At 42.4% G+C, this 25,354-nt stretch overlaps 2 protein-coding genes across 2 annotated transcripts in view; one reads left to right on the top strand and one right to left on the bottom strand.

Annotated features, from left to right (window-relative positions):
- The window catches only part of LOC103029144 (ribonuclease inhibitor), a 254,739-nt gene that overhangs the window by 6,852 nt on the left and 222,533 nt on the right, over nt 1-25,354 (top strand). Inside the window, exons 2-5 of the mRNA XM_049473055.1 lie at nt 5,765-5,824; nt 7,146-7,499; nt 12,927-13,016; nt 24,750-24,915. Of these exons, the coding sequence (XP_049329012.1) occupies nt 5,767-5,824; nt 7,146-7,499; nt 12,927-13,016; nt 24,750-24,915 (668 nt within the window). The 5' untranslated portion in view covers nt 5,765-5,766. The remainder of the gene's footprint in view (nt 1-5,764; nt 5,825-7,145; nt 7,500-12,926; nt 13,017-24,749; nt 24,916-25,354) is intronic.
- LOC125789956 (telomerase protein component 1-like) overlaps nt 1-25,354 on the bottom strand; it is a 265,125-nt gene that overhangs the window by 167,153 nt on the left and 72,618 nt on the right. The window lies entirely within an intron of this gene.

The following is a 25,354-nucleotide window of genomic DNA, read 5'->3' as shown; positions in this document are numbered from 1 at the left end:
TATATTTTGGTTGTTATGGGATGGTGGTGGGTTTTTTAAATGTTTAAATGTAAACATTACCATGTGTGCAGTATATGCAACATATGTAAGCGGTGTTGGCACTGTCAAAAATACAGTATGTTATACTGTCCCTGCATATTTCCTAGACCACTAAACAGCTTTAAGAATTCAGATTTTACAGGTTCCTCAGAATCTAGATTGGCTGCATTCAGTCTAGGAACTAACTGCAGTGCTGTGACAGTTGGACGGCCTAATAATGGTGTGGTCAGTTCCTTCACAACATAGACATCCTGTTTTATGCTCTTTTGTCCTTTACGCAGTGTGGCTGTGAATTTTGCCTTTTTTGATGGTGCGGTGCCTCCTGGACCCTTCAGGAAGTTTGATGACTTTAAAACCTTTACTGACCTTGTCAGGACTGAACAATCTATCTGGTACTGCTGTTAACCTGCACCAGTGTCTATATTGCACACAACATTGCAGTAATTCATTTTTATTTCTGTAATGCATGGAACCTCTTCTGTATCCACCATAAGTAAGCAAGCCAAGGAATGCAACTTTAACCTCTACATCCTCTGTCAGAAATGCAATGTTCACCTGACTGGACTTTCTGGCACGACAAGCTCTGACATAATGTCCCTACTTTTTGCAGTGATTACACACTGCTTCTCTAGACTGTGTTCTTTTATATCACCATGGTTTGTTTTGCATACGTTTTTTTGCTACACTCATAGCTGGGATTGGGAATCCCATAACTGGGATTGCTATAGCTTGGCTGGTGTGTGTTTAACATCCTCTCGCTGCTTTAGGTGTATGCTGTCAATCTGCATGTTTAGTGTGTCATTCTAATCTTGTTGCTTTTTTCTTGCTGGTTCTGTCAAGCTCTGGTAACAGCTTTGGATACACTGCATCTGAAAAATGGATACACTGCAAAAATCTATTGGCAAAAACTAGGCAAAGTATATGTACGTTCAGATTTAAATGCTCAATTTAAGTTAAAAAAATCTTAGTAAGATTTCTTAAAATAAGCAATCACAAAGTCTCAAAATGAGTCAAATGAGACTTAAATGAAGCTAAATTCACTTATTTTATTACCTAAATTTGTACACAAAAATCTGAATAACTTGACTGGTGACTTTTTGTGCTTATTTTGAGTTCAAATTATTTAAAATAAAGGGAAAAGTAAGACTGAATAAGACAATTATTCCTAAAATACATGAAACAATCACAATGCTTATTAAGACAAAAAGAAACAAAGAAAAGAAAATTGCCTTGAAATTAGGTAATTTTACTTGCTAGGATTTGCAGTGTAGTCCAACTACTAGCCTGTCTCTCATGTCATTAAGTCTGTCTGATTTGCAGTCAAACATTTCTATCATTAGCTAAGGTGTTTCTGTTATATTGGACACAAACATTCCTCTTCCTCGAGCCGTGAGACATAATTCATACAGTCTTTACTGCATTTTACACTCTATTAAACTACTGGGTAATGCACATTAGCCGTGTTAATACACTTTACGTGTAAATTAACTTAAACTCCAGCAGGAACGAGTAAAGGATTAGTAAACATACAGAGAAGCAGCACTTTCTGTCTTTTTCCTCACCCTCTCTGTTTTTGTCAGAAAACACTGAAGGCAGAATTCTCCTCTGTCTCTGTTTAAACAGTGATTATTTTGTGTTTTAAGTTTTTAACAGATAGAAGGTTTGTTGAGCTAGATATTTTACTAAATACAGAAGATTGTGTATATATATATATATATATATATATATATATATATATATATATATGTATATATATATATATATATATATATATATATATATATATATATCTGTGTAGCTGCATTTGAGCGGAGCTAAACTCTGCTCTTACTGGACTGAACAATTTTCAAATCTACTTAAGTAAGTCTAGTCTACTGAAAGCCAGTAATGTTAGTATAAATCTGTACTGCAGTAGAAGTGCATCATTTTAGAAACTTGGCTTAATTTTTTTCCGCTACCTTTACATGTCACTTGCTTTAAAAAAAAAAGTATATTACCATTGTTAAAATGCAACAAAACTAGGCTATTATTTTAATAAACATTATCAGTAAATAATCTAAAAAATAACAACATATATAGAAAATAGATACTTTTTATATGATTAAAATTCACTAAAACTATACTAAAATGTTGTTTGTTTTTGTCGACTAAAACTAGCCAAAACTAATAATAATCAAAAAACTAAAAGAGTTTGACTAAAACTATTATACATTTTAGTCAAAAGACTAAGACTAAAACTAAAAATCAGAATCACCTGTCAAAATTAACACTGTGATTATACTGCTGTAATTAGCTTTATGTAGTAGCCTGCATTCAGGGAATGTAATAATACTTTTATTAAATGTAATTTTATTAAAAATCCCAGTGCTATTGCAATTTAATTTAACACAATATTATTTAAATAATATAAAGGGTCTGTATTATTTATTAATTTTAGTACTTCAAGGGCCAAACTGGTTATTGGACTCATTACGTCCAACAATGTCTAAATACATATTTCTGAAGTCAGCCTTCCCCATCACCCAGCTGCCCAGCATCCAGTTTTGCACCATGCCTCCGACTAGTTGCTCACTCTCTACTACTGATCACATCGAAGTTTATATGAACTCTAACTTCTTTCATTATTGGTGTTGCTATACACCTAAATATATAGGCCCTGTGTGGATGTATAAAGACTTTTTAAATTTCATTTAAAAGCTGTCTGACCAGTGGCCCCCTTATATGCGAGTCTTGGTTCTCCCAAGGTTTCTCCCTGCTCCAGCTCTGAGGGAGTTTTTCCTTGCCTCTGTGCTCACTGGGGGTTCTGTTTTTATATTTAAAGTTTTGCCTGATTTTCTGACCTGTGATCACATTTCTGTAAAGCTGCTTTGTGACATCAGTTGTAAAAAGTGCTACACAAATAATAATAAAAAAAAAACATATTTTCACCATTAATAATACAAATATATTGTGTATTGGTCCTGTAGAGAGAGAAGGGAGAGACAGCAGAATACAAAGAACAATACGTTTGTGTGTGTAAGAAGGTTGTCAGTGCCTTCTCTTTCTCAGGGAAAAAACAGAAATCTCTAGCAGCTGCTCAGGAGGAACTCAGTTTGCCTAAGCACAAACTTATCACAGAATCCTCCATCAGGTGATCTCATCAGAAAATAACAGGAAGAGTTATGGAGCAGAAGAAGAATATTGCAAAAGTCCTCCCTACTGATAAGAAAATAAGGCACCTTGTATCCACCTGGCAGTATGTGGACATCCTAGTGTCTGTCCACAAGGCTCTGAGCCCACTAGTGAGCTTGGCCATAACTCCCTTATTCCCTCACTTACACGTAAAAAGAAACCTTTAAGTGTAACAGAGCATGATTCAATTTATATTGTGATACATATCAAGATCGATTGATATGGAAAACTATATCATGATACAATTTTTTTCTATATCGCCCAGCCCTAGTTTATACCTTTTTTTGCGGTACATTGTGTGTCTGTTTCTAGGCTAATGCCACACAGCACTGCAGATTAAACTAATGACCACAGAGCAGAACTGGAGTAAAGGAATTTGGCCATTTTCACACACAGTAAGAGTAACAATAGTAATGTTGTGCCTGAGGTGTTGTCTGTGGTTCTTATTTTCTTATAAAGATGCAGTTAGAGTATCTCTCTCTCTCTGTCTCTCTCTGTCTCTCTCTCTCTCTATCTCTCTCAGTGTCCTGAGTTACTCCTGTGTGTGGAATGTGGTTTGTTGGAATCTGAAAGCAGTTTCTGTAATGAAATGAAGATGAAGTTCAGATACTCTTTCAGTTCTGATCATGATCTAACCTGATCTCACAGTTTATCTGTTAACACAAACTCAACAGAATTTGTATGCACATGCTATTGGAGACCCAGGTGTAACAGTGTGTACTATTGCTAAAGAAAATCTATGGAAGCTGATGTAAAAAGCTTTTGTTCCGAGTTTCGTCATGTGTTTTGATGCATTCATCATGACATTTGGACACAATGAGAGGTGAGCTGAGGTTGTTGGTATATTCACTGCCAATACAAGAAACTTAACACTACAATTAAACTTATATTCTTCACTAAACTCCCTTAGTTACAAAGAAACATGATTAAAAATAGCACTAGCATAAATAAATATAATAAATAAATACATACATAAATATAATAAATAAATACAATAAAATACAAAACTTTTAAGCACTTAAATTAACGTTAGATACAAGTTACTTATTCACTGCGAACCTTGATTCAAGCAAACAACTCAAACTGAGAGACACCAAAAGCATCAACTAAGCCATTTATTAAATTATCTAGCTAATGCTAGTGGTTTAATAATTGGGTAGTACTAACTAGAAAACAATAGTTTTCTTACAAACTAATTACAAAAATATATTATATACACAATTATATTATCACAAACTGGACAAACTGTAATTAACTTACCTCAGAACTTTGTTTTAGAAGATAATTCTTAAATGTCTGTCAACATAATATAAGTTTACTGTGCATTTTGCTGACATTTGTTAAGGAGCTTGCTATAATGCTTCTATTAGCGCACAAATTATACAAGTAAATCGTCTGTGAAAATCAACAGTGTTTGTTGACTAAGAGTCCCCACATGGCTCCAAGTGGCTTCTTTGAATTTGCACCTTTATGCTCCTTCGCTTTTGTTGGTAACAATGACTACAGCCATTGGCTGGTAGACAGGTGCACTTGGGTTCTTTTTTTTTTATTTAAGGGGTCAATATAGCCTCCCTGTGTGGCAAATGCTACTTGTACTCGGGTGCAAGTAGTCAAACCCATATTTTTATTGACACATAGGTGCATTAAACTTCCTAATAAACTCCCTAAACTCCATAATAATATCATATTATGAGATACCTTGTGATTCCCACTCCTAATATATATTGGCAAAAGTATTTGCTCACCCATCCAAAGTATGAAACTACGCTTGCAATCACTTTCATGGTCACATGTATAAAAGGAGCAGCTAGTCCTGCAGACTGCTTCCAAGTCCAGTTGTGAAATTTCCTCACTACTAAATATTCCACATTCAACTGCCACTGATATTATAACACAGTGGAAGCAACTGGGAATGACAGCACCTCGCTCTGTCAGCCTAAAATAGCAGAGCGGGGTTCTGCGGTTGCTGAGGAGTACAGTGGTATGAAAAAGTTTGGTCACCCCTGATAATTTGTCCAGATGAGCAATTTCAGTTAAATATAGCATATACTAGATGAACACAGTGATATTTGAGAAATGAAATGATCCTCCTTTTGCAGAAATAACAGCCTCTAAACGCTTCCTATTCCTTCCAATGTTGATTGTAGAAACTTCACACTAGACCTCAAGAAGAGTCACTCCACTCTTCATCCAGACTCTGCTCCCTTGATTTAGAAATGAAATGTAATATTTACTGATGATCAGTGATGGTTTGGAGATACATGTCATCTGCTGGTGTTGATCCACTGTGTTTTATTATCAAGTCTAAAGTCAGTGCAGTTTTGTTTTCCCACAAAATCTTACAGCACTTTATGCTTCCCTCTGCTGACAGCTTTTATGGAGATGCAGATTTCATTTTCCAGAAGGACTGTTTCTGTGTGTGTGTGTGTGTGTGTGTGTGTGTGTGTGTAAAATAATTTCCTTTACTGAAGACTGAAAGTAAGTACATTTATACAGATCTGGTGCATTAATTATGTAAAATGAGAGGCTGAAGTCTGTGTAATCTGTCTTTCAGAGATGAAGATTCTCTGGGCGATGCTGCTGATTTTCTCTGGCCTAATGGAGACCCTGTCAGGTATGTGTTTTCCTGCTCTAAATGTGTGTGAGTGAGTATGTGTGTGTGTGTGTGTGTGTGTGTGTTAGAGAGAGAGAGAGAGAGAGCAACAGACAGAATAAGTCTAGTCAGTTTTAAACCATTCCGTTTAAAAATATTTTTTTTTACAATTAAAACAGCTCTTACTAGTCTCACTACTCAAAAAATGCTAATTTGTATGCAAGTAACAGTCAATATGTAATCAGAAAACATTTGTTTTCAGTGTAAATATGTAATTTCTGGACAAATTAAATACTGTACTGTCACCGGGGGCAGAGTTATGAGGCCAGGCCATTGGATCGTTTAGCAAATTTATTTAACCCAAGAAGAAATGGTGTTTCACTGATAGAGACCTTATTCACCCTCTAAACCAAAACAATGAGGGTAAATGAGGCTCCACCAGTGGAACTACCACAACTATACCAAAATAACCCAAATGTACACAAAACATCCTCAAACACACACAAGCCCCACCAAACAACATTAACCCTCCAAAACACCAAACACAGAACTAGGGCAGCCACTGAGCATGCTGGGAGCTCTTTAAAGATCCCCACATAAACCTCAGCACTGCCAGCAGGTAGCAGGTATCAGGTTACACTTAAAAGATAGAAGATGACAATGTTCATGGATGGTGTTGATTTATGGCTTCTTCTATGCATGATCCAGCTTTATCCTGTGTTAGTGGACGTGTTCCCGAGTCCATGCTGTAATTTCCAGTACAGAATCAGTACAGCCAGTTTTTAATGCCTGAGGGCCAGAAGATCACAAACATCCAATACTGACCGTCAGTCTTCTCCGTATTCTCTGAATGTTTTAGTGATATTATGCACTGTAGATGGTAGAATGGACCAAAATTCATAATTTTACATTGAGGAATATTTTCCGAAATTATTCCTCAATTTAAAGAAACACTTTTGAGTTGGAATTGTACATTCTTACATAAAAATCACACCACTTCCAGTTTTCCACTGTTTTCTTTCTGTTTTTTTTTCTGAATTTGTTTTTGGCCAGATGTCGTTTGAGTAATCAGATTGTAATTCGATTACAGTGCACCATGGGGGTCTGTACATCTGGCTTTTCATGCGGACATGATAAATCTGAACATGATATGATCACCAAAAACACATGTTATTGGCAACTGATTCAGAGGATGAGCTATTCTACCAGCCTTCTATAAGCAGATCATACCATTGAAAAATACTTAATTCAGTAAAAACTACAGAAGATCCAGCTGGATCATATTGAGATAAAACGTTATTTCATTATTACCTTATTATGTGTTGTTTGTTCTTTATTACAGAGCGCTTTAAGGTTGTGGGACCAGCTGCTCCTCTTGTTGCTGTAGCTGGTGAAGATCTGATTCTGCCCTGTTCTCTCCAGCCCAGCATCAGTGCTGAGGGTATGATGGTGGAGTGGTTCAGACTACATGAGACAGACCCACTGGTTCACTTATATATAAACTCTGCAGACAGAAATGGAGAACAGATGGAGACTTACAGAGGGAGAACAGCTCTGTTTAAAGAAGAACTGAAGAAAGGAAACGCCTCACTGAAACTCTCAGCTCTCCAACCTTCTGATGATGGAGCTTACACGTGTTTAATTCGGGATGTGGATTTCTATCTTGATGATGTAACGCTTTATGTTGAAGTTAAAGGTAAAATTAAATCACAATATCAGTTCATTATTACCAATGATGTATTAATTTTGAAATTGATTAAAGCAGTGCAAGCACTTTAGATAGCATCTCATACGCCTTAGACAAGAAATCTGAGTTTTATGAGTTTTGTAAGCATTCTGTATGCAAGGTGTTACGGTGTAAGGCAGTTTATAGAAAAAAACATTCTTTATTTATTAATTTATTAAAAATGCTCATTTAATTCTATACACTTTCATTTTTAAGCATGAATGCAGCAGGTACAAATTACATATACTTCAATATGGCGGCGCAGCAGCCCAGCACTCCTCAAAGCTTTGGCAGCTATTCTTGTTTATTGTATTTTTCGTGGGTGTTTTCACACATAATGCAGTAGCATATGTACAGTACAGCAAAACTGAACTGCTCTTGATTGCGGATGACAAGCACTGGCCTTTAGATAACAACAAAAATTGGGACTTTATTCCCTCGGAGATTTGGCTCTACTCAGAACTTACCATTCCCCCACCGAGAGGGCACAGACAGTGGAGACACAGTAAGCGCAAGTGGGGCAAGAGAGGGGTGCTGCTAGCTAAGCTAAAGGCTAACCCCCACAAGCCGGCAATTCCGAGTCTTTTTCTCGCCAAAGCTCTATCTCTTAGGAATAAAATGGACGAGCTGCGACTGAGGATTACTTCACACACGCTTAACCACTGTGCAATGGTAATAACAAAAATTTGGCTTGATCAGAACACCCCGGATGCTGCTACTGAGCTGGCGGACCGCACTGTTTTACGCAAAGGAGGAGGGGTCTGCACTTACATACACAACAGCTGGTGTACAAATATCAGAGTTATAGATACGCAAGGGTCCCCAGACATTGAGTATCTGACTTTACAATGCAGACCGTACTACCTGCCCAGGGAAATTACATCGGTCTATATTACAGCTGTATATGTGTCACTTCAAGCTAATGCTAAACTAGCCATGGAGAAGCTGCGTCACTCCATAAGCCAGTATATGTCTGCACAACCTGACAGCATTATCATAGCAGCAGGAGACTTTAATCAAGCCAATTTAAAATCTGTACTGCACAGATTTCATAAGTGTGTGAACTTTCCAACAAGAGAAAAGAATACTCTGGATCAAGTGTACTGCAATATTTCACACGCCTACAAAGCTAGTCCCCTGCCACATTTAGGACTCTCAGATCATCTGTCTCTATCTCTGATCCCGGCATATATACTGCTGAGCTGTAGACAGAAACCATCTATAAAGACAGTCAAAATATGGACTAAGGAGGCCACCTCAGCCCTTCAAAACTGTTTTGAAGACAGACTGGGGATTTTTTGCAGAGGGAACAGATCTGGATGGACACACATCAGCTGTTTTGTCATTTATAAACTTCTGTGCAGAAAGTGTGTCTGTAACGAGAACTGTTAAAGTGTTCAACAATCAAAAACCATGGTTTAACAACAGGCTGAGAACCTTGCTCAGAACACGAGACGCTGCATTTAAATCTGGGAACCTGCAGGCATATAAAGAGGCACAAAGATGCCTGAAGATGGGCATCAGAGAGGCCAAGTGCAGGTACAAGCAGCGTATAGAAGAACACTTTACCACCAACAACTCCAGAGGTGTGTGGCGAGGGATAAAGATTCGTACAGGCTATAAGGACAACTATACAGCCACAAACCCTACAGACACCAGGCTTCCAGACACTCTGAACCACTTCTTTCATTGCTTCGAGCGCCGGTCCAGAGAGGCCACTATCCATCTGACACTCTCAAAGAAGGATGTCCCCATACAGCTGCAACAACATCAAAATAGATCCACGTTGAGCAGAATCAGCATAAAGAAAGCCACTGGTCTAGATGGAGTCACCAGAAAGCTCCTCAAAGATCAGTTAACAGAGGTATGGACCACCATCTTTAATCTCTTGTTACTACAGTCTGCAGTTCCCACCAGCCTTAAGTCAGCCACAATCATTCCAGTACCTAAGAAAGGTTCATTAAAATGCCTTAATGACTATCGCCCAGTTGCTCTATCACCCATCATTACCAAATGTTTGGAAAGACTCATCCTGATGCACATTAAGACTGCAATCCCTGCTAAACTTGACCAACATCAGTTTGCATATCGAGCAAACAGATCAACAGAGGATGCAGTAGTTACAGCTCTCCACACAACTCTTACCCATCTGGAACAGGAAAAAACATATGTAAGAATGCTATTTGTGGATTTTAGCTCAGCCTTTAACACAGTTATTCCTCATAAACTGGTTCAAAAACTGAGCAACTTGGGCTTAGGCAGTTCACTGTGCACATGGATACTGGACTTGATACTGGACTCAGCAATAGACCGCAGAAAGTTAGAATGGGTGACTACTCATCATCCACTCTCATTGTGAACATTGGTGTACCTCAGGGGTGTGTCCTTATCCCCATCTTGTACTCACTCTTTACTCATGACTGCACACCAGTTCAACCTGCCAACACTATTGCCAAATTTGCTGATGATACCACCGTAGTTGGCCTGATCACAGACAACAACGAAACAGCTTACCGGGAGGAGGTCCAGCATCTGACTGAATGGAGTCAGCACAATAACCTGGACTTGAATACTACAAAAACTAAAGAAATCATAATAGACCAATAGGGGTGGGAATCTTTTACTATCTCACGATTCGATTCGATTCCGATTTTGGGGGCCACGATTCGATTCAAAATCGATTTTTGATTCAAAACGATTTGATTTATAAAAATTTATTGAAAACTTATTGAAAAAAAAGCCTCCAAAATATACACTGGTCCTGGAGAAGGTAATGTGTTACAAAAACAATAAAATGTGCAGGAATGTGGGTCTTCAGTGACAGAGGAATCACTGGGATATCACAATGACGTTAATGAACAATAAATAAATAATAAATAACACTGCTTTATTATAAGGCTACTAGCGGTGGTGTGTAGGTGACGCTGCTGGGCTGATGTGATGATAGCAGTGGAGCGCTAAAGTTCAGGAGCAGCTGCTGATTAACTAGTTAATTTTAGGCCGTTGTATTTCTTCAGAAAGGGGGCAGGAGGTGGAGAAATTAATTCATATTGTCCATTCCTTAATTCCTCTGTGATGGGGAGCTGAAATTAGCTCTGATTAGCTTATTGTTATTTTTCCGTTCCGCCTTAAATGCTGCAGCCCGCTGCCACCTGTAGCGTTATTTAAGGTGGAACTGGAAAGTTAGCTAGTTAGCTAGCTAACAGAAACTGAAACTAACTACTAGCGATCTTTTTTATGCTTGTTATGAAGCATTCTGCCATAAAACATTAAAACTACACGTTAATCTAAGGTAATATAGTGCTTGTTCTGCCATCTTACCGGTGATTCTCATACACCTACGCTCTGTGTGGGTCTGACGGTAAGTTCAAACTGCAGCGGCCACGGTCGCTTTGGGCAGTGGGAGGCGGAGCGAAAAACGCTTCGTGCCGCTGCAGTGTGAACTTACCGTGAGGGGTAGGGCCAAGGGAAGAAATGGGATTGGACCTTAGAATCGATTTTGGGACATTTTAAATCGATTCTGAATCGTAGTAAATGAGAATCAAGATTCTTATGTGAATCGATTTTTTGGCACACCTCTATAGACCAAGATCAAAACACACAGAGCACTCTCCCCTCTACATTCATGGCAAAGAGGTAGAGAGGGTGGAAAGCTTTAAGTTCCTTGGGGTCCACCTCTCTGCTGACCTTTCTTGGACCACACATATTTCCCACCAGGTGGAAAAGGCCCAACAAAGACTGTCCTCCCTGAGGAAGTTAAAGCATGCTGACCTTTCTCAACAACTGCTGATCAATATCTATTGTTCAGCGATAGAGAGCCTCCTGATCTACTGCTGCACAGTGTGGTTTAACAGCTGCACACAAGAGAACAGGAAGGCCCTCCAACGGGTACACTGCAAAAAAATAAATCTTAGCAAGTGAAATTTTCTAAATTTAGGGCAATAAATCTTATTTTCTTCTCTGATAAGACTTTTTGTTTTACAAAGCATTATAAGTGTTAGATTAGTTTGCTTATTTTAGGGATAATTTGTATTAATCATTCTTACTTAGAATTTGTACCTTATTTTAAGTAATTTGAACTTAAAATAAGCACAATCAAGCAGCAATCAAGTTATTCTGATTCTTGTGTCCAAAAACAGTGACTTTTTTTGCTTGATTTAGGTGTTACTTCATTCATTTCAAGACTTTGCCATTGCCTTTTGTAAGAAATCTTACTAAGAAAAATGTTCTTACCCCATTGGCAGATTTTTTTGCTTAATATACATATATTTGTCTTAATTCGCATATATTTTGTCTAGTTTTTGCCAATGGATTTTTTGCAGTGTAGTAAAGGCAGCAGAGTGCATCATCGGCAAGACGCTACCAAACATTAGAGATATTTATACTGGCCAACTTCAAAGGAACGCCAGCTGTATCTCAAAGGACCCCACACACCCAGGACACCACTTGTTCTTCCCACTGCCCCCTAGATGCAGGACAATCAAAACCAAAACAAACAGACTCAAAAACAGTTTTTACCCACAAGCAGTTAAAAGTATTTCCCCCATCCTAGTTATGTAGGTCCATGGTGTAAGCTGGCATATTGCACATTGCACTTTATATTGCACTTCATATTGATACTGCTATTTATATAGATCTCTGTGTGTTTAATTGCTGCTGTCAAGCAAGAGCTGCTAAATGATATTTCGTTGTTTCTTTAAACAATGGCAATAAATTTGTTCTGATTCTGATTACCCAAATTCGATGTTCTTCCTAAACCCAATGTTTAATTTAAACTGTTTACACAACCTTTTAATGTGAACCATATCCGACTTTTATCAGAACAGTTTGTGCTGTGGAACTCAGCACATGTGAGAAAAAGCATTTCTTTATGTGAAGCTATAATTTAATCCTCATCAGAATCTGAAGAGCTAAGAATGAGTTTAAGCTGTAGCTGGGCTTAACCCAGAGAACTTACTCCAGCTCAAAGGGCACATTATTCAGCTACGGACAGCCACCTATTTCTATACATTTTCCTGATGTTGCAGACGTATCCTATGACATCCTTCAACCATTTTATCAGAAATGGAGCAGTTGAGCCACAAGTATTTTAATATTGAAATAGAGAGATCAGTCAAATATCTCTCTGTTACCTCATTATCCAAGCATTGAAACCATTCACAGCTGATGTGCATTTATTTTTAATTATGTCTGTAGACATATTTTTTTATTTTCTTTGATGCATATGATGTATATAAACCATATATTGAAATGTATATACAGTGTTCACACTGACACACAAACGACACGTCACGTATGAAAACATTGGATTTGCGCCACTTTTACCTGCCGTGTGAATGCAGCCTTCGTTCCTTTGTGTCTGACGTGCTGTATATTTTTATTTGATTTATATTTCAGGAAAAGGTTTTCATGGTTGGAAGATTGCCATCATCTGCATTTTTGTTTTTGCTGCTATTTTAGCTGCCTTTACTGCGTACGTCTTAAAAGGTGAGTTTTTAAAAATAACTGTTTAATTATTTAAAAAATATGATTTCCGTGTTTGGATCAGTGTCTGGAATCACAGGATATGAAATGTATTGCAGTTTTATGTTTGAGCACCGTTTCAATGTGACCAATAACAATTAATGATTTGCTATAATGAACCCCGCCTACACCATGCGGGGAGGGGAACTGTGATGATACTTGGGGTACAGTTCAGAACAGCTTGGGACGGTTCTCAAGCCAAATCCCCCCCGCAGCTAGGTAAGAGATTAAGATGAGGGTGGTGATGGGGTGGAGGCGGGTGCGAGGTCGAAAGTCACGTAGGTGAGGAGCACCTGGGAGGTATATATATAGGACCAGGGGGAGGAGCTAGGGAACTTGAGGCGTGGTTCATATCCCAAAACTTTGTTAATTCTTAACAACACTTTGCTATAATGAACCCCGCCTACACCATGCGGGGAGGGGAACTGTGATGATACTTGGGGTACAGTTCAGAACAGCTTGGGACGGTTCTCAAGCCAAATCCCCCCCAAAAAAGACGAAGTGTGAGGACCGGCAGCCGAATCTGAACTGAAGTGAGGTAAGCGAAAGTGAGAGTCTGGGGTCTTCAGCAGAACTTCATAAGATCTTGAACGGCGTTTCGGGTGGTTTGAGTGAAAAGTCTTAATAGTAGATGGCATGCAGAGTTAGCATCGTCCTCGTGATACGATTTGAAAACCAGTATAATGTTTGACTGAATGGGGAGTTCGACAGGTTTGTGGCCGGGTGAGTTATCTTCTCTTGACAAGGGAATGTGACAACCATGAAAATCTAAATCAACGTCTAGGGTATGACACTTGCTCCCAACTGGGTTGAAGGCCAATCGGCTGAGAATAGGGGTTGATCTCATGAAGTTTAAGGTGGACTGATTGTCCCTTTTTGGCCTGAAGTCTGTTCTTTACTTTGTCAGGACAGTTCGCCCCTTCTGGGGCATACGCCCTCAATAAGATTTCGCCAGGCATCCCGATCCTGGGCCTTTGCCCTACTTGACTCCAGGTGTACCACATCCGCTTAAGTCCGCATCCAGATCCCTACGCGACATGTTTCTGGGCCTTCCTCTACTTCTTTCTCCCTGGGTCAGTGCTTGCTTAGTGATGTTGGAGGCAGGCTTCCGAAGACTGAGTCCGATCCATCTCCAACACCTTTCTGGAACTCTTCTTCTTGTAGGAAGTTGGTTTGTTTCTACCACAGATCCTGATTGCTGATGATGTTTGGCCAGTGGATCTGGAGAATATTGTGCAGACATGAATTAATGAATGTCTGCACTCTCTTCATTGTTGGCACTGTTGTCCTTCAAATTTCTGCTCCGTACAGCAGTACTGATTTGACAGAGTTAAACAGTCTGATCTTGTTTGAAGAGTTAGTTCCCTGGATTTCCACACTTCCACAGTTCATTACGTGGGAACCAATAATGGGCCTGCAACTGATGATGGGTCCTGCATGATGTCGCGTGCAGCTTGGAAGACAGGATTGTTCTGAAATCAAAGAAGAGAAGCCTAAAGTAGAGAGAGTCCAGCTTAGTCCCCAAAAGAGCAACAGGCAGGACCGAAGGTCATCACAGCAGACAGGGGCGCCTGGACGAAGAACGCGGACACTAGAGGGACTTCAACCAGCAGGCGGAGAGAAGTGACGACTGAAGAATTCAGCGCGTTAGTATGGCCGGGCGCAGGGGTCCGCCTCGCTTGCAGGGATTGAGGGAACTGAAAAAGAACTGAGGAAACAACAGAATCGAGGAATTAGAAAGGAGCCGTCGCGGAATGGATCAAGGGAACAGGGGAACGGATCGAGGGAACAGGGGAACTGGGGAACTCGGGAACGGAAACTCGGAAACTGGGGAACTCGGAAACTGGGGAACTCGGAAACTGGGGAACGTGGAAACTGGGGAACGAGGAAACTGGGGAACGAGGAAACTGGGGAACGTAACGAGGGAACTAGGGAACAGGGGAACGTAACTAGGGAACAGGGGAACGAGGGAACAGGGGAACGAGGGAACAGGGGAACGAGGGAACAGGGGAACGAGGGAACAGGGGAACGTAACGAGGGAACAGGGGAACGTAACGAGGGAACAGGGGAACGTAACGAGGGAACAGGGGAACGTAACGAGGGAACAGGGGAACGTAACGAGGGAACAGGGGAACTAGGGAACAGGGGAACTAGGGAACAGGGGGAACAAGGGGAACGTAACGAGGGAACAGGGGAACGTAACAAGGGAACTCGGGAACGTAACTCGGGAACTCGGGAACGTAACGAGGGAACTAGTGAACGTAACGAGGGAACTAGGGAACGTAACGAGGGAACTAGGGAACGTAACGAGGGAACTAGGGAAGAGGGGAACGAGGGAACAGGGGAATAAGGGAACTAGGGAACCAAGGAACAAGGGGAATGAGGGAACCAGGGAACAGGGGAACGAAGGAACGGGGGAACGAGGGAACGGGGGAACCCGGAAACTGGGGAACGAGGAAACTGGGGAACAAGGAAACTGGGGAACGAGGAAACTGGGGAACGAGGAAACTGGGGAACGAGGAAACTGGGGAACGTAACGAGGGAACTAGGGAACAGGGGAACGTAACTAGGGAACAGGGGAATGAGGGAACAGGGGAATGAGGGAACAGGGGAACGAGGGAACAGGGGAACGAGGGAACAGGGAAACGTAACGAGGGAACAGGGGAACGTAACGAGGGAACAGGGGAACGTAACGAGGGAACAGGGGAACGTAACGAGGGAACAGGGGAACGTAACTAGGGAACAGGGGAACGTAACGAGGGAACGTAACGAGGGAACAGGGGAACGTAACGAGGGAACAGGGGAACGTAACGAGGGAACAGGGGAACGTAACGAGGGAACAGGGGAACGTAACGAGGGAACAGGGGAACGTAACGAAGGAACAGGGGAACTAGGGAACAGGGGAACTAGGGAACAGGGGAACTAGGGAACAGGGGGAACAAGGGGAACGTAACGAGGGAACAGGGGAACGTAACGAGGGAACTCGGGAACGTAACGAGGGAACTCGGGAACGTAACGAGGGAACTAGTGAACGTAACGAGGGAACTAGGGAACGTAACGAGGGAACTAGGGAACGTAACGAGGGAACTAGGGAAGAGGGGAACAGGGGAATAAGGGAACTAGGGAACCAAGGAACAAGGGGAACGAGGGAACCAGGGAACAGGGGAACGAAGGAACAGGGGAATGAGGGAACGAGGGAACGGGGGAACCAGGGAACAAGGGGAACCAGGGAACGAGGGAACTAGAACGGGGAAACGGAACGAAGGAACAGTGAAATAGACCAAGGGAAATGGTGAAATGGATCGAGGGAACAATGAATAGAGTGAAATGATTAATTAAATAGAGGAAACAAATTGAATCGAACTGTAAAATAGATCGAGGGAATGATTAATAAATTGAGGGAACGGTGAATAAATAGAGGGAACACAATTAAACTAGCAGGGAAATGGATTGAGGGAATGATTAATAAATCGAGGGGACAATGAAGAGGGAACAATAAATAAATTCCAGTGATGAAATAGATTGAGGGAATGATAAATAAATCGAGGAAACGATTAATAAATTGAGGGAACGATGAGTAAATAGAGGGAACAACAACTTAAATCTAGCTGAGAAGCAGATCGAGGGAATGATTAATAAATCGAGGGAACGATGAATAGAGGGAACAATAACTTAGATCTAGCGGTGAAACAGATCGAGGGAAAAGGTCAATAAATCGAGGGAACGATGAATAAATAGAGGGAACAATAACTTAAATCTAGCGGTGAAACAGATCGAGGAAAAGGTCAATAAATCGAGGGAGCGATGAATAAAAAGAGGGAACAATAACTTAAATCTAACAGTGAAATAGATCTAGGGAATGGTGAAATGGATTGAGGGAACAATTAAATAAATAGAGGGAACAGTAAATTACATAGAGGGAATAATACATAATGCTGAACAGGCAAACAGTTCGACGGAATGCTAGAGAGAACAATAATTAAATAGAGGGAACAATAAATTGATTGAACGAAGGAACAGTGAATTAATTATAGGGAACATTGAATGAATTAAGGGAACAATGAATAGAGTAAATAATAAAATAGAGGAAACCGAAATAAATAGAGGGAACAATCGAGTAAATCAAGAACAATAGATCAAACTGAGGGAACCATGTATTAATTCGAGATAATCGATCGGCCTCACCGGCAGGGAGGGAGGGAGGGAGGGTGGTCGCGCTGTCTGGGAACTGATTCGCTGTGTCGAGCAGAATAGCTGGCGCTGGTGCTGAGGCGTAGAATCAGCGAGTCAGGCAGGTTACTTTCTGGGCCGGGCATCAGACGAGCTGGATCGAGTAGTTTAGCTTGCGCTGAATCAAAAGATCCGGTGCTCCGAGCCGGGAACCGACTCGCTGGGTCGAGTAGCTTTAGCTTGCGCTGAATCAAAAGATCCGATGCCCCGAACCGGGAACCGACTCGCTGGGTCGAGTAGCTTTAGCTTGCGCTGAATCGAAAGATCCGATGCTCCGAACCGGGAACCGACTCGCTGCGTCGAGTAGCTTTAGCTTGCGCTGAATCGAAAGATCCGATGCTCCGAACCGGGAACTGACTCGTAGCTTTAGTTAGCGCCGGTGCTGAGGCGTGGAATCAGCGTGTCGAGTTGGGCAGGTAACGTGCTGGGCCGGGCGTCTGACGAGCTGGATCGAGTAGCTTTAGCTTGCGCTGAATCAAAAGATCCGATGCTCCGAACCGGGAACTGACTCGTAGCTTTAGCTTGCGCCAGTGCTGAGGCGTGGAATCAGCGTGACGAGTCGGGCAGGTAACGTGCTGGGCAGGGTATCAGGTGAGCCGAGTCGAGGAGACCACGGAGCGCAGCCTGGAGTGAGAAGAGAGCGGAAGAGGATGAGCGCTCAGAGAACAGCTCGAAATCCGAGGCAACCAGATCAAGGCCCAGGGCGGCGAGATCAGCAGGTGCTTGTCGTGCGAGGTCGACAGTCACGTGCGAGGTCGACAGTCACGTGCGAGTTCGAAAGTCACGTAGGTGAGGAGCACCTGGGAGGTATATATATAGGACCAGGGGGAGGAGCTAGGGAACTTGAGGCGTGGTTCATATCCCAAAACTTTGTTAATTCTTAACAACACTAATAATGGATGTGATGTAAAATAATGGGTTTTTTTTTTTTACCAATATCAGTGTGTGTTTATTATTCTTATCCTTTTCCCTGTAAGGAATTCAGTATGACACTGTAGCTGCGTTGTTCAGTTACTGTTGTTTGTGGTTTTGATTACTGGATTGATTACTGGATTGGTATTTTTTATTTTGTAAATCAGCTGTAGTAAAATGTCTTTATAAGTGTAAAACAATGTAAAAAAAGATGTCATAATAAGAGAGTACTTGTATCAATCTCTCTGCTTAATAATCATAATAATAATAATAATTCAAAGAATAGAGTAATGTTTACAGCACTTTGAATTACGTTCCAGTAGGCATGGACAATATTTCGATATCGGTATTTATCGCGATAAGAAATGTTTCAATAACGGTGATATCATTTTTGTGGCATATCGATATGTATTATTTACAGAATCTATCACAGACAGGTGTTTTTTAGTGGCGTCAGTTCACAGCAGAGCTGAACACAATCAGCCTCCGTAGCCGGGCTACGTCAGTGCGTGATGATGTAATCATACAGGCACGTAGCCAGCTAGGCTAGGCAAGGCTAGGCTTGGGTTGGCTCTGCTCTGCATCGCATCTAAAATGTCCCGCGATGAAGCTCGGCAGCGCTCCGCTCCGCACCTAAAATGTCCCGCGATGAAGCGAAACCGACCCTAACCGAGCGGATCTCGGGCGCGCTCCGCTCCGCACCTGTAATGTCCCGCGATGAAGCTCAGCTGTGCTCCGTTCCGCACCTAAAATGTGCCGCGATGAAGCTCGGCTGCGCTCCGCTCCGCACCTAAAATGTGCCGCGATGAAGCTCGGCTCCAGTCCAGTCTGTTCCACCACTTCAAGCAGTTTCACTACACACAATATCTGAAGCACTTTTGTAGTTTATGTTGTATCAAAGTTATTTATAGTTGATATAGGTTTGTTTATTTGACGGGGATATCGTGTTCCTTTTTGTATTTGAAGGCTCTTTGTATTCCTTATCCTGGTTAAAGCACTTTTGTTTTGATCTGTTACAAAAGAATAAGAAGCTCTGCCTCTGTTGTAATTTAAAGTTACTTATATTGTTAATATGTATATTGGTTATAGGTTTGTGTTTGACAGAGATGTCATGTTTTTTTTTTGCTACATGCAATTAAAAGTGAGCTTTGATTTATTCTGATCATTTTTTATTTCTAATGTATTATACAGTTTTTTGTGTGAGGAGGCTTTAAAGACTTAAATTAAATTTTCAGACAATAGTGTACAGATTTCCATTGCAGGGATTCTTAACAGTTTTTCTGAGGCCTTCAAAGTATTTATATCGATATAGAAATTATATCGTATTGACCAAAATTAAAGAATATATCGTGATATAAATTTTGGCCATATCGTCCAGCACTACGTTCCAGAATCTCAATTATGTATACATGAAGATGTATTGAAAAATCTAATTCCGTTAATTTCAATTAATTTACATTAGCCAATGTAGGTGAAAATTAATAATCCTATAAGGAAATGTCAGCCTGAACAAATGTTTTTAGATTTAAGATTTAAAGGCATGTATCAAGCTTTTAGTCCAGTATTTTCAGCAATGTTGTTCCATAGATTTTAAGCTTTACATCAGCCTTAAAGTTTGCAGTTAATCTGCCTCATCTTAGAAATACTAATAACACCACCACTAACAGGGTGCTGTCGCAGCAAGGAATGGTGGACACAAGCGCAAGTATACAATTTAATAGAAAGTAAAGCCAAACACAAAATAAACAGATATGGAAGATACAAACATAAAGTTGAGTTATGTATATAACTTAATTTTGGGAGATTGATCATCGCCCTTACTCCTCCCACTCTCTTCTCACTATATACAGTAAACCCTCACTTCCTCTATGTGCTTGTCGAACAACCTTGCACAGTTTTCACCATCCTGGATTAAAACAACACTTACCCCCGATTTACACACAGCAACTCACCAGCTCGCATCGGCTCAGCCTCTGGCTTGCTCAAGGTCTACTCGGTCACACTTCCAAACACTCAGACACTGGAGTTCCCAAGGCTTTCACAGACCTCCCCTCCTTGCTCCTTGCCGTAGTCAAACTTTCTGATTCAACTTATGGGGCTTCAGCTCTACGCTTTTCCAGCGAAGCTGCCCCGAACTCCTGCCCAAACTCTCTAAGTTCGCAACTCACCCCCCCCCCCCCCCTCCCGTCTCTTTTCCTACTCCTCCCACTCTCCTCCCTATATAAACCCTCACTTCCTCCCTACCTGTGTGTCGAATAACATCATACCACCTCCTCCCATCTTCTTCCTTCTTTCATTCTCTCCCTTTCTCTTCCTGTATATCTTCTTCTTCTTCTCCCTTATCTGTTTTTCCAAAACCCTTTAAAATATAGTGCAGAAACTCACCTCATCAACCGCACTGGTGGTTTCATGCTTAAGCTGAATGATATTTCATTTTAATGGCTGTTTGAGGAGAAGGAAAAAGATGTTTTGTTATAATTCCATTATTTAAAAAACTAAATATTTTTTTTATGTATTTGTTTACAATAAAGCTTATTAATATCTAAAGAGAAGTACAGTCCTCTAATAATCCTGACTAACCAGTATATAAGATTCAGCAAATATCTTTATACAGTTTTAGTCCTGCCTTTTTTCGTTTCTCTAAAAATTATTTTATAAAAAAAAATTGTTAATTTTGTTTTATTTAGCTAGATTGTTTTGTTTCTGAAGAAAATAAGTTATTTTATTACACTGCAGTGCTGTGAATTGTGTTGTGAATATTTGAATCTATTATTGCTGAGCGATTTTCAGTTAATTAAAATTACTATTTTAATGCGATTTTCAAAATGGTGTAATCAAGATTTTTTGGGGGTGAGTAAAGCTCTTTGTTTATTTACAGTAAGCTTAGATTTCTACTATTTTAGCGCACTTAGCAGCAGCGGTAGACTTACCGCTATAAATTCCGCCCGACAGCATGGAGTTTAGATCGTGCCCAAAAAACCCAACCTGATTGGCCGAGAATGTTTAAGAATATAAAACACTTTCTGAACAAACAATTTTTTCACTTGGTTATGCCATGGACGATAATGCTCTTAAATTATCGCAGTATGCGAGTTTATTGGCCCAAGGCTATTAGGCACAGAACAAATGCAGTATTGGTACGTTTGTTTGCTATGGAGAACCATTTCTAAAACGTTCTTTAGAGAACTGTGACGCGGGGATGAGACGGGAGGCGGATTTATAAGCGGGTAAGAACAATACTTTAATAAATAACAAATAAACAAATAAACAAACAGGGGAATAACGAATAAATATATAAACATAAACAAACAGGGAAAACCAACACAGAGCTAAGCTAAACAGATAAGAACAAAACAAGGTTAGGGAATATATACAAAGGATAAATACGTAAATATATACAAAATAAACAAAGAAACAAACAGGCAAGAAACGTAACTAGAAATATACAAGAAATAAAGGGAACTAGAAATAAACAAGAAATAAATAGAGCGTAACGAAACCGTGAACAAACAATAGCAAACGTGGCGAGACAAACAACAGAGGAAGGTGCAAAGACCGACGGAGGACAAGGTGGCAGAGGGCTATTTATAGTAACATGAAACACTGAACACCTGGGGAAACAGGTAACGAGGGGCGGAGCTACAAATTACACACACGTGATGGAAAAGTACAAGAGAAACACACTAGGAAACGGGGAAAACAGGAAAACATAGCGAGTGCGTAACAGAAGCCCCTCCCTAAACGCGCAGCTCCCGAGGCGCGTAAAAACGAACCCCGGGGGCCGGCGGCGGGGAGAGACCGGGAAACACAAGAGACGAGACCTGAGACTTAACATGGGGCAGAACTGGAGACTGGACTGAATACCGGACAGGAGACTGGACAGAGAAAGGAGACTGGACATTGGGCGAAACAGGAAACTGGACAGGGGACGATGACTGGACGTGAGACATGACGGGTGACTGGACAGGACTAGACATGGGAATGGGAACAAAAACATTAACAGGAACAGACACGAAGACGGTGACAGGAACAGGCACAAAAAAAACAGACAAGATAGGAACAGGAACACAGACAGACACGGGGACCAAAACAGGAAGCGACATGGGAACCAAATAAACTTGGGGATGCCCAGGACTGGCTAAAGTCTGTGGGGTAGTCCGTGGAGCCAGCCTGGGCAAAGTTCTTGGGCTGGAGTCCGGGGGCCTTGGGGCACACCTGGGCACATGGGGCTTGGGGCGAAACTTAGTTCTGGGTGCAGGAATGGGCGTGGGTGTGGTGACGGGCCTCGCTGGCGACGCGACGGCTTGGGCAGCAGGAGCTGGAGGCACGGCAACTCGGGCAGCAGGAGCTGGTGGCGGTGCGGCGTCTCGGGCAGCAGGAGCTGGCGTAGCGGCGACTCGGGCAGCAGGAGCTGGCGGTGCGGCATCTTGAGCAGCTGGCGCTGTCGGCGCGGCGACTTGAGCAGCTGGGGCTGGCGGCGTGGTCGGCGCTGGAGCGGTAGGCACCGCTGGCACAGGGACATGGACGGTGGGCACTGCTGGCTTTGGCACATGGGCAGTGGACACCGCTGGCACAGGAACATGGACGGTGGGCACCGCTGGCATCGGCACATGGGCGGTGGGCACCGCTGGCATCGGCACATGGGCGGTGGGCACCGCTGGCACAGGAACATGGACGGTGTCTGGCACCGCTGGCATTGTAGCAGGAGCGGTGGGCATCGCTGGCATCGTAGCAGGAGCGGTGGGCACCGCTGGCACAGGAACATAGGCGGTGGGCACCGCTGGCACAGGAACATTAGCGGTGGGCACCGCTGGCACAGGAACATTGGCGGTGGGCACCGCTGGCACAGGAACATTGGCGGTGGGCACCGCTGGCACAGGAACATTGGCGGTGGGCACCGCTGGAACAGGAACATTGGCGGTGGGCACCGCTGGCACAGGAAGACTCACGTGAACAGACTTGGACCCTTGGGCAGTAGGTGTCTGCGTGGAGACTCGGGCTGCTGGAGAGAGCACGGAGACTTGGCTTGGATTCACCGCAGCGTATTCAGGTTCCGGGGCGGCAGGAGCAGTAGAGTGTAGCGCCGTAGCCCTGGAAACCTTGGAGCGGAGATCTGCTGCCGCCCTCGGAGCCTCGAAAACCCGGACTGGAGCTGCTGATTCCCCGGAAGAGTCCAGCGCATCGGAGTGCGGCTGGGTGGCCGCCGAGGAGGCTGGATCTGCCGCCGTAGGAGAAGCAGGTGCCGCTGCAGCCGGAGAGGAGAGCGCCGTAGCAGCCAAAGAAACATGAGCCGTGGAGAAGCTTGGAGCTGCAGCCGCGGGAGATGCTAGCTGAGTTAGCCGCGTAGCCTTGGAGAAGCTTGGAGCTGCAGCCGCCGGAGATGCTAGCTGGTTAGCCGCTGAAGCTAGCTGCGGAGCCGCCGAGGTGGAGCGCGCCCTGGGAGGCGGGTGGAGGACAGCCTCCGCAGCCGGCGGCAAGCGGGCTCTCGTCGGGAGGTAGAACTCGTCCTCCGAACTGGACGCGGCTGCGAGGAGGTCCACGTAATCCCAGAAATAGTCCTCACAGCCCACGTTTCTGCCCGCCTTGCCTACCTCGCGGTTCGGAGCGAGGCCGATGGCCCCAACCGTTAGCTCCCCCCCAAGAAAATCCTCCGGATCTTGGGGCCTCTTAGAGCGCCGTGACCGAGGCCTTCTTCAGCCTCGAGGCCTCGGATTATCCTGCGCCGAGGTCCCAAAGGGAGCGTGACGGATGGCCAGCTTGCATCCAGCCCAAGGGTGACCCGCAAAATCCATATGGTCGGTCTTTATGTGACGCGGGGATGAGACGGGAGGCAGATTTATAAGCGGGTAAGAACAATACTTTAATAAATAACAAATAAACAAACAGGGGAATAACGAATAAATATATAAACATAAACAAACAGGGAAAACCAACACAGAGCTAAGCTAAACAGATGAGAACAAAACAAGGTTAGGGAATATATACAAAGAATAAATACGTAAATATATACAAAATAAACAAAGAAACAAACAGGCAAGAAACGTAACTAGAAATATACAAGAAATAAAGGGAACTAGAAATAAACAAAAAATAAATAGAGCGTAACAAACAATAGCAAACGTGGCGAGACAAACGACAGAGGAAGGTGCAAAGACCGACGGAGGACAAGGTGGCAGAGGAGGGCTATTTATAGTAACATGAAACACTGAACACCTGGGGAAACAGGTAACGAGGGGCGGTGCTACAAATTACACACACGTGATGGAAAAGTACAAGAGAAACACACTAGGAAACGGGGAAAACAGGAAAACATAGCGAGGGCGTAACAAGAACCGCCTACAACAACGAAGAAAACCTTTAAATCAGGCAAACCAAGCCATTTATACATTCAAACTATTTTTATGTCTATATAATGAAATATTTCTTTTACAAAAGAACCCTGGAAGAACCCATTGTTTAATGGTGTAGCTAATGAATATTTGTGAAAAAGTGAAGACCTGTTACTGAGTGACAGCAGTGTCTGATCAGTGTTCTGCTGTCTGTCTCTGATTCCAGATAAATACTCAAAAAAGCAGCTCTCTCCTACACAGTGCTCAGTTATATCCTACATGCGTGTTCACTCCAAGAATCCCAAGAAAGAGCTGGACCTGAGGAAATTCAGCACATCAGAGGAAGGACACAGGAGACTCATCCCAGCTGTATCAAACTGCAGGAAGGCTCAGTGAGTGTTTATTATACCAATTATAGTGGTAAAATAATACTGTAGTGTGAGAAATAGGTCTGGGTGTTCTAAGAAGGTCAAAAAAGACCCTGTATTGACTCTGTATTTTATTTAATGCTGTCTGTTGGTGCTTTAAGATATATTAATACTTACACTCTCCCTATGACTCCAACAACACTACTAACTACATTACCCATAATCCCGCTGACAGAACAAAATACTGGAATTTATCTGCATAGTAACATTATTCTAACATAAACCATTAATTCATCTCCAGGCTAACACCCTCCATTCTATACTGCTGAGTTTGGCTGTTAGCTAGCATTGAGCACACAGCACCATCCATCTGTTATCAAACACCAGAACCTACTAATCTAACCAGCACAGCACCATCCATCTGTTATCAAATCCCAAAACCTACTAATCTAACCAGCACAGC

Source organism: Astyanax mexicanus, unplaced genomic scaffold (assembly GCF_023375975.1).
Source record: "Astyanax mexicanus isolate ESR-SI-001 unplaced genomic scaffold, AstMex3_surface scaffold_33, whole genome shotgun sequence".
Classification (NCBI taxonomy): Eukaryota; Metazoa; Chordata; class Actinopteri; order Characiformes; family Acestrorhamphidae; genus Astyanax; species Astyanax mexicanus.
This window is presented reverse-complemented; position numbering and strand designations above follow the sequence as displayed.